Source organism: Rana temporaria, chromosome 7 (assembly GCF_905171775.1).
Source record: "Rana temporaria chromosome 7, aRanTem1.1, whole genome shotgun sequence".
Classification (NCBI taxonomy): domain Eukaryota; kingdom Metazoa; phylum Chordata; class Amphibia; order Anura; family Ranidae; genus Rana; species Rana temporaria.
In genome coordinates this window covers 162,186,000-162,196,417 of record NC_053495.1, presented here as the reverse complement: position 1 = coordinate 162,196,417, position 10,418 = coordinate 162,186,000, and the positions used below count along the sequence as shown (strand labels likewise).

Sequence of the window (10,418 nt, the reverse complement as noted above, 5' to 3'; positions counted from 1 at the left end):
GTTGCACTCATCATAGTCACTATTTATTCAATTTTTACTGTTCCCATATCTTCCTGTATACATCATGATAATGTAATAAGAGTTTGCTTTATTTGTCCCATGGGGGAGATTTCCCTTCACTTCCTGTACCATAGCCAAACAGGAAATGAGAAGAAATCCCTGCAAATTAAGGGAATTCCTTGGGGACTCTCAGGTTGCCAGAACTAGTGTCCTCATTGGAAGATTTCCTATCTCTTACTTTTCTGGGGACAACCCAAAATGTGGGATATTCCTTTACTCTCACTCTCAATGATAAATGGGACAAATAGAGAGGGTGGATCTCCCTAATGGGGACACAGACAGCAATTCAAACCTGACAGGTGTTCTAATTCCTCTCCACTCTGTCCAAAACAAAAAAAATGTGCCTTTGGTTAACTTTAAATTTCTATGGTGATCCAGTATTTTGTTTGTGCTAGAATCAGGAACACAAGTATTCTGTAACAAGTGACAGATATTTAGTCGTAAAACTATATAAAAATCCAATGTGATTGCAATCGTTGATTCAGGATTAGCAGTAATTTTGACTATCTGTTTTGTGCATTGGCGCCCTCTAGAGGCTTTTCTAAAGGTAATACAGAGAAACTTTTTTATTTGAACTAATAGATCTTACTTGCCACATTTTTGGGGGACATTTTCCTTTGTTGTTGTTCTAAGTGAACATACTCTGCAAAATATGGTATCAAAGGACCAGAGGGCACTATATATACAGTTATATGGTCTTCAAAAAAAGTCTATTTAGCAGCATTGCACAATAAGGTTGAAAATAGATACAAGTAGGGCTGCAACTAATGATTATTTTCATAATCGATTAGTTGGCCGATTTATTATTTCGATTAAAAGGATAATAGCCTTATAAAAATTTTCATTTTTAAAAAGTTTTGGGCCAATTTGTTGTTGGGCAGATTACAAAACACAAATTGCCGCAAAAACTCAAATTACATGCTTTCTTTATCGTACATCACGGGACACAGAGCGGCATTCATTACTATATGGGTTATATGGAGTACCTTCAGGTGTAGACACTGGCAATCTCAAACAGGAAATGCCCCTCCCTATATAACCCCCTCCCATAGGAGGAGTACCTCAGTTTTTACGCCAGTGTCTTAGGTGTTAGTCATGGTTTAGCTTGCCTCCGCATCCTTGGGATTAGGTGAGCTACCGGTTCTGTCCAAAAAAGCCTCAGCGCTAAAGTGGTCAGTAACCGGACCCCAAACCCTTGGGGTATAGCCCATAATGCTTTTCTTTTTAGAGAGCTGGACCCTGGGCCCAGAACTTAGAAACCTTTGGGTACCTAAAGTTTTCTGTTGCCAGGGTGCTATATGGGCCCAGGACAGTGGATCCTTCATAGGAACCCAGGGCCTGAAGGTCTAGACATCCCCACGGAGATGGGGGAAGATTGGGCCTCTTGCTTGGCAAAGTCCTGCGGCATGGAGCAGGTAAGTGAGGGGAAAACTTGCGGAACTTGGTTCTTAGCAGGTTTTTTTCTGGGGGGTCACAGGGGACATGCCTAAAGTTATGCACTGCATCTGGCAAACTAGTCACATATCATAAAGATAGGATGGCTCTCTATGTATTATTCCCCATAAGATGTGACCTCCCTTGTAGTGTTGGAAAAGCATTGAGTGGGGCCTGTGTTATATAAAAATATATGTGTGTGTCAGAGAGCTTTGCTTACCTGCAGGCCTCCAGGCGATGCTCCATTCAGTCTTCCTCCTCAGAGCCTGCAAGCAGGCAAAACGCTGACCTCCTCATGGTTCCAGGCTGCAGGCTGCAGTTTGCTGGAACAGAGAGGTCCCTTCCTCCCAAAATCCCCCCCCCCTCCCCCTGTCGGGAGGGGCATTTCCTGTTTGAGGTTGCTGGGGGGGAAGGGCGGGTCAGTGGCTTAAAGGAAGGGGCGGCCCTTCCTTGTTTGTTCCATCAATACTTTGGAACTGAGGAGAAAGACCAGAGCGGCAGCACGGGGCGCCGAGGACACACAGTGGCCAGAAAGGATATTGCAGTCTTCAGAGGACTGTTTTGTCAAGCCTAGAAATAGGCTGTTTCTTTTCCATCTCATAGTTTTTCTTTGCAATACTACTCAGGGGGACAGAATGTTTTTTCTTTCCTGGATTTGAAACAAAAACGAAAAAAAAAAAAAAAAAAAAAAAAGTCATCTAGGGGAGAGGAAGCATTTTTTTATCCCCCAAACAGGTGTTTGGACAATTAACTTTTATAGTTCCAAATACCAATAGGTAGCAGGTGTACCTCGGTATTGTACCATGGTATGCCGCTGTTTTCCCTACAGGGAGCCTTGGGGCCATCGGGATCTGGGGCTGGAGCTGACGCGGGTCAGTCCAACCCTAAGATGGTCACGGAGGAGGTATTACTCACCTCTTTAAAAGAGATGCAGAAAAGCATGGGAAAAATGATATCCGCAGCTATGCGGGGCAGTAAGCGGAATAGATCTCCGTCGCCCGAGCGCGGACCCTCAGAAGAGGAGGTCCTTTCCTCAGGGGAATTGGACGACCTCTTGGACACGGACCAAGTAGGTTCAGGGATCGAAGACCCGGATACTGAGGAGTCTGGGGCAGTCTCCCTGAGGGAGAGCTGGTGGATTCAAGGATTGTCGGACTTGGTCCATAGGACATTCAACTTGCCAGTACCAGATCTCCAGGTATCGACGGTTTCAGCTTTGGGCTCACTGAGGGCGCCTCAAAGCAATGCTGTGTTTCCGATCCATCCTCTATTAGAGGGAATTTTGTTCCAAGATTGGAACAAGCCAGATAAGATCTTCTTACCACCTAAAAGGTTCTCTGTCCTATATCCTATGGAAGAAAATTTTTCCAAAAGATGGGCTACTCCTGCAGTGGACGCAGCCATCTCATGTGTTAACAGATCGTTAACATGCCCTGTAGAAAACATACAGGTGTTCAAGGATCCAGTTGATAAGCGCTTGGAAGCACTACTTAAGAACTCCTTCACTACTGCAGGGGCAGTAGTACAGCCAGCTGTGGCTGCGATTGGGGTCGCTCAAGCATTATCGGATCAATTTAAGCAGATGCTTAAACTTATTCCGGCCCAGCAGGCAGAAAAATTTTCGGATGTCCCTAAGGCCATATGTTTTACGGTAGACGCAATCAAGGATTCTATCCAGCAAGCGTCACGTTTATCGTTATCCCTTATCCATATGAGAAGACTCTTATGGTTAAAAAGCTGGGAGGCTGAGCCCCCATGCAAGAAGCTCCTGGTAGGGTTCCCCTTCCATGGAGGACGACTCTTCGGAGAAGACCTAGATAAATACATTCAGACCATTTCAAACGGCAAGAGTACTCTCTTGCCAACTAAGAAGAAGGTTCAGGGACCTGCGTTTAAACGACAGTATTCCCCTGGGCAGGGGCCCTCTAATGCCAAGCAGTATCGACGGCCTCCTGCAAAAGCAAACTTCGGCTTCAACAGCAGATCACAAGGACAGGCTGTTAGAGGCAAAAGGCAGTGGTTTCGCAAACCAGCAAAACCAGCCCCCAAGCCAACCTTATGAAGGGGCGCCCCCACCCACGAAGGTGGGGGGAAGGCTGCGACTCTTTTCAGAGATTTGGGAAGCCAGCATTCCCGACGAGTGGGTACGGTCTTCCGTGGCCACAGGCTACAAATTAGATTTCCTAAGGTTTCCTCCTCCTCATTTCCAGAAGTCGAGGATTCCAAACGATCCGGAAAAGGGAGCCGCATTAAGATCGGCATTAGATCATCTACTTTCCCAGGAAGTAATAGTAGAGGTACCAGTCCTGGAACAGGGGCTGGGTTTCTACTCCAACCTATTCATCATCCCAAAATCCAATGGAGATGTCAGGCCAATTTTGGACCTAAAGATGGTAAATGCATATCTAAAGATCCGCTCATTTCGGATGGAATCCGTGCGGTCAGCAGCTGCCACACTCCAGAAGGACGACTTCATGGCGTCCATAGACATAAAGGATGCCTACCTTCATGTTCCAATTTATCAGCCACATCAAAGATATCTACGCTTCATGGTGGCTTCGCGTCACTTCCAATTCGTGGCGCTTCCCTTCGGGTTGGCTACGGCCCCCCGGGTGTTCACGAAGGTCCTAGCTCCAATCCTAGCCAAACTAAGGATCCAAGGGGTCACGATCCTAGCATACCTGGACGACCTCCTAGTCATAGATCACTCGTCTCCCGGCTTGGAGCGAGCAGTGGCCCTCACGGTCCAATACCTCGAGAGGTTCGGCTGGGTCCTAAATCGAGAAAAGTCAGCTTTCCAGCCCACAAAGCAGTTGGAATATCTCGGCATGAGATTAGACACAGAACAACAAGGAGTGTTCCTACCTCTGAGGAAGGTAAAAGCCATCAAGGAATTAATCCTACTGGTTCTAAGCAAGAAAGAACCGACTATTCGCCTATGTATGAGGTTACTAGGCAAGATGGTGGCCACATTCGAGGCGGTACCATACGCCCAGAGCCACACTCGCATCCTACAGGCAGCCATCCTGTCAGCATGGAGCAGAAGGCCACAGGCCTTGGATATCCCGTTGCCGCTCTCATCAAGAGTCCGACAAAGTCTATGTTGGTGGTTAGACCCTCAGAATCTACTGAAGGGGAGGTCTTTCAGCCCAGTGGCTTGGAAGATAGTGACCACAGACGCCAGCCTGACGGGCTGGGGAGCAATTTTGGATGGTTGCACTCGCCAAGGTACTTGGGCAAAGCCAGAGAAGCAGTTGCCCATCAACATCTTGGAGCTCAGAGCTGCTCGACTAGCCCTCAGGGCTTGGACGTCAAAATTGCAGGGGTTCCCGGTGAGAATTCAATCAGACAATGCCACGGCCGTGGCACACATAAATCACCAAGGGGGAACCAGGAGTCAAGCCGCTCAGAGAGAGGTGAGCTTGATTCTTCTATGGGCAGAGGCTCATGTGCCCTGCATATCGGCAATATTCATTCCAGGAGTGGACAACTTTCAGGCGGACTTCTTAAGCCGCCAGACTCTATGGCCGGGGGAATGGTCTCTGCATCCACTAGTCTTTCAAGCACTCTGCAAAAGATGGGGAGTGCCGGACGTGGATATCATGGCATCGAGACTCAACAAGAAACTAGACAGGTTCATGTCCCGCTCAAGGGATCCGATGGCCTGCGGAACCGATGCGTTGGTTTGCCCTTGGCATCAGTTCAAACTTCTTTATGCGTTTCCCCCGCTCCAGTTACTACCCCGCCTGCTGCGCAGGATCCGGGTGGAGCACATACCAGTCATCCTGGTAGCTCCAGCATGGCCCAGAAGGGCATGGTACTCACTAATCTTAAGGATGGTAGTGGGAGACCCTTGGACTCTTCCTCTACGGCCAGACCTGCTATCGCAAGGTCCGATCCTCCACCCTGCCTTACGGCATCTAAATTTGACGGCCTGGAAGCTGAATCCCTGATTCTCAGGGGTAGAGGTCTGTCTCAGAAAGTAATCTCTACCCTAATCAGAGCCAGGAAACCGGTCTCTAGGGTGATTTATTACAGGGTCTGGAAGGCCTATGTAGGCTGGTGTGAGTCCAAGCGATGGCTTTCTCGCAAATTTACCATCGATAGAGTATTAAGTTTTCTCCAGCTAGGAGTGGATAAAGGATTGGCATTAAGCACAATCAAAGGACAGATTTCTGCTCTGTCAGTGTGGTTTCAGCGGCCGCTGGCCACCCACTCGCTGGTTAAGACCTTCCTTCAAGGGGTCTTACGTATTAGACCTCCAGTTAAATCCCCGCTTTGTCCGTGGGATTTAAATCTTGTTCTGTCAAGTTTACAGAAACAACCGTTTGAGCCGTTGGCTGATATTCCTTTGGTTCTACTGACAAGGAAGTTAGTATTTTTGGTTGCCATAGTTTCCGCAAGAAGAGTTTCGGAGCTGGCAGCCTTATCCTGTAAGGAACCATATCTTGTTTTTCATAAGGACAGGGTCGTTCTCCGCCCTCATCCTTCCTTCCTTCCGAAGGTCATATCCAGTTTTCATTTGAACCAGGATTTGGTATTACCATCCTTCTTCCCTAAACCTACTTCCAGAAAGGAAGGGTTGCTGCATACCTTGGATATTGTCAGGGCCATGAAGGCCTATCTTAAAGCTACAAAGAAGATCCGGAAGACAGATGTGCTGTTCATTCTACCGGATGGGCCCAAGAAGGGGCAGGCAGCTGCAAAGTCCACCATTTCTAGGTGGATTAAGCAATTAATCACTCAGGCCTACGGCTTGAAAGGGTTGCCTCCTCCAGTATCATTAAAGGCTCATTCTACTAGAGCCATGGGCGCCTCCTGGGCAGCACACCACCAGATCTCTATGGCTCAAGTTTGCAAGGCGGCAACCTGGTCTTCTGTCCACACGTTTACAAAATTCTACAAGTTGGACGTAAGAAGGAATACTGATACTGCCTTCGGGCAGGCAGTGCTGCAGGCTGCAGTTTGAGACCCTCGGATTCCGGGGGCTCCTCTTGTTCGAGTTAAATTTAAAAATTTTATTTTTCTCAACTAAGTTGGATTTATTATGATTTGAGTATATCTCTAAATTAAATCCTTTTGTCTTGGAGATGTTCTCCCTCCCCTCATTGTAAGCATTGCTTTGGGACATCCCATATAGTAATGAATGCCGCTCTGTGTCCCGTGATGTACGATAAAGAAAAAGAGATTTTTAATACAGCTTACCTGTAAAATCTTTTTCTTGGAGTACATCACGGGACACAGAGCTCCCACCCCTCTTTTTTGAGGACCATTTTGGGAGGCATACTGCTTGCTACAAAACTGAGGTACTCCTCCTATGGGAGGGGGTTATATAGGGAGGGGCATTTCCTGTTTGAGATTGCCAGTGTCTACACCTGAAGGTACTCCATATAACCCATATAGTAATGAATGCCGCTCTGTGTCCCGTGATGTACTCCAAGAAAAAGATTTTACAGGTAAGCTGTATTAAAAATCTCTTTTTTCTGCAGCTTCTCCATTGAAGTATATTGAACCAAAAAAAATAGAAATAGCACCGCTTTGCGTTAAAAAGTCCTTGCCCTTTCCAAATACGCAGCAGCTGAAAAAAAATCATGGATGTGAACGTGTCCCATAGGAAAACATGTATTTGAACTGAAATGTGTTTCTGTAAAAAGCACCAAGGAACAGAGGTGTGAACCCAGGCCTGAGACGTTTAGTAACATAATGGGGTTAAAAAAAAAGTACAATGAGCAAATAATCGCTACTGTAAGGGGTTCATTTTTTTACTGTGGGACAGTGAAAGTAATATTTACAGTAGCGATTTCCTTTTTGTACTATAAAGGGCTAATTTTTTTTTTTTTAACCCCATTATGTTACTGGCCGTTTAATCGATTATGAAAATTATAATCGATTAATTTCATAATCGATTAGTTGTTTTGGCCCTAGATACAAGTCCATTTTGTAAAACCAGTAAAATACAAACCAATAAAAAACCTCAATATACACAGCCCTATACCCTAAGTTGATCCAGTTGAATGGAGTTGAAAAGGCCCATTTAGCGGCATTACATAGGTTGAAAAAAAGACAAAAGCCCATCTAGTTCAATCAACTGAAAAAAAAAAACCTTCATATAAACTCAGTCCTATACCCAAATTTAATCCAGTTGAATATAACCAAAGTTGATCCACTGGATCAACTTCGGGCATAGGAATGGGTAGCTCACAATGTTTGTTAAATGTTCAAAAATGTATCTAAAACATGCAATAACATGCTCCTAAGATACATGCAAGTGATCTTAGCATAGATGGAATACTATAGATAATACATACTGTATAAGGCCTTTTCTAGCCAGCCATTTTGGCCTTATTCTGAACATTCTATCTGCCCTGGTATGCTTGGTTCCATATTTCTGAGTCATACACCCAGAGAAAGCTCCAGTAGCTCAAAGCATCAGCAGCTAAGCCAGGCAGATAGCATTTTCAGAAGTATAGAACATCAATGACAGCCTATATATTTCTGTCATGACGGGTTTACTTCTAATCAGTAGAGGGAGTGGACCAAAATGTAAATTTGGGGAATAAATCAATCATCTGATATGATTTCCAGGTACAGTCTCCGGTGGACTCAGCCACAATGTCCCCGGTGGAAAGGACAGCAGCATGGGTGCTTAATAATGGTCAGTATGAAGATGAAGAGGAGGAAAACGCAGACCAAAACAAAGATGAAGTCAAACCTGCTGAGAAGGTAAGAGGCATGGGCAGATGAAATGCCTAGATGATTGCGCTTTATATGGTAGACTTGGTTTTATGTTCTCTTTTGTGATTTGACTCACCGAGTGGCTTCAGTTAGCCCAGACGTGTCATGTTGGCTCTATGCTTTCATTGATGTTCCTATAAATTTAAGCCTGGCCCTCAGCTTTTTGAGGTGTTGATATCTTAGGGGACTGATTCACAATGAGAATGAAGAATGGAAGAGCTGGTATCCCATGTTACCTTGTGGCACCTATCACAGAGATAGGTGCCACAAGGTAACATGGGATACCAGCATGGGAGCCCTACATCCGCCCCCCAGGGTGAAATCTAAAAATTATGGGGGAGACTCAGACATCCAATAAATGTACTGCATGCTAAAGTCACAATTACTACAGTCTACTTACCTGCCACTTATCATCTTACACCATTAGGTCAAAAAATTATAGGTGAGCATATTCCACAAATCTGCTCATTATTCTATTGGAACACAGTCAGTTGTTTTGCAGTTAGAAGGTTCATTGTTGGTATCTCTTTAAGAAAGAAAGTCCCTGGGATTCTTGCTGTTCTATTTGATTTATACCTGCCTTATCCTTCTACCCAGTGGTCCTTCGTCTAAAACTAAAAAATAAAGTTTTGCCTTTAGTTATACTTTAAGTGGAGAATGATTAGAACACCTATCAGTTTCTATTGCTGTCTGTGTCCGCGTTAGGGAGATTCACCCTCTCTATTTGTCCTGTTTACCGCTTTCAGTGAAAGTTAAAGAAATTTGGGGACACCAGTTCTGGTCACCTTGGGATCCCCAAGGCAATTCCCTTAATTTGTAGGGATTTTCTCTCACTTCCTGTTTTGGCTATGGGACAGGAAGTGAAGGGAAATTCCCCTTAATGGGACAAAAATGGCAAATATAAACCTTACAGTGGTTGTAACCCTCCCTTACTCTATCCCAGGGATCCTCAAACTACGGCCCTGCAGCTGTTGTAGAACTACAAATCCCATGAGGCATTGTAACACACTAACATTCACAGACATGACTAGGCATGATGGGAATTGTAGCTCCTGAACAACTGGAGGGACGTAGTTTGAAGACCCATGCTCTATCCAAACTGAGACAAAACAGAGAAAAATAACATTTCCTATAGATCTACTTTAAGTCCTCATCTCTTTTATCTAGAAAATGTTGTCTTATGCCATGTACACACGGTCAGAATTTCTGACAACAAATGTTCGATGTGAGCTTTTGGTCGGGTATCCCATGTGTAGGCTCCATCGGACATTTGCTGTCGGAATTTCCGACAACAAAAATTTGAGAGCTGGTTCTTGTCGGAAATTCCAATAGTCTGTATGCAATGCCAACGCACAAAAATCCTACGCATGCTCAGAATCCAACGCATGCTTGGAATCATCAAGCTTAATTTTTCTCGGCTCGTCGTAGTGTTGTACGTGACTGCGTTCTTGACGTTCAGAATTTCCGACAACATTTGTGTGACCGTGTGTATGCAAGACAAGACAGAATGTCCGGTCGTGTGTACGCGGCATTAGATGTTGGGTGGAGGGACATTTCGTTTTCACCAACTGGACCTACAAGGATTGAACGTGTATACACATATACACATATACTAACCGACCCCTTTATTAAGTACACCTTTCTAGTACCGGGTTGGACCCCCTTTTGTCTTCAGAAGTGCCTTAGTTATTCATGGAATAGATTCAACAAGATGTTGGAAACATTCCTCAGAGATTTTGGTCCATATTGAAATGCTAGCCTCACAAAGTTTCTGTAGATTTGTGGGCTGCACATCCATTAAGGAAATCTTGCTTTCCCCCACATTCCAAAAGTGCTCTATTGGATTGAAATCTGGTGAATGTGGAGGCCATTGGAGTACAGTGAACTCATTGTCATGTTCAAGAAACCAGTCTGAGATGATTTGAGCTTTGTGACCTGGTGCATTATCCTGCTGGAAAAAGCCATCGGAAGATGGGTACACTGTAGTCATAAAGGGATGTACATGGTCAGCAACAATACTCAGGAAGGCCATGGCATTTAAACAATCCTAAATTGGTACTAGGGGGGGCCAAAGTGTGCCAGAAAATATCCCCTTCACCAGTACGCCACCACCAGCCTGAACCGTTGATACAAGGCATGATGGATCCATGCTTTAATATTGTTTACGTCAAATTCGGACCCTACCATCT

General features: G+C 45.1%; 1 protein-coding gene across 9 annotated transcripts in view; it reads left to right on the top strand.

The window, feature by feature from the left end:
* Window positions 1-10,418, top strand: part of RASAL2 (RAS protein activator like 2) — a 425,879-nt gene that overhangs the window by 401,635 nt on the left and 13,826 nt on the right. For 8 of the 9 annotated variants that reach the window (XM_040360350.1, XM_040360349.1, XM_040360355.1 and 5 more), the window contains one exon: window positions 8,080-8,217. The exons of the other annotated variant lie outside the window; for it this stretch is intronic. In XM_040360350.1, the coding sequence (XP_040216284.1) occupies window positions 8,080-8,217 (138 nt within the window). The remainder of the gene's footprint in view (window positions 1-8,079; window positions 8,218-10,418) is intronic. 9 annotated transcript variants of the gene reach the window in all.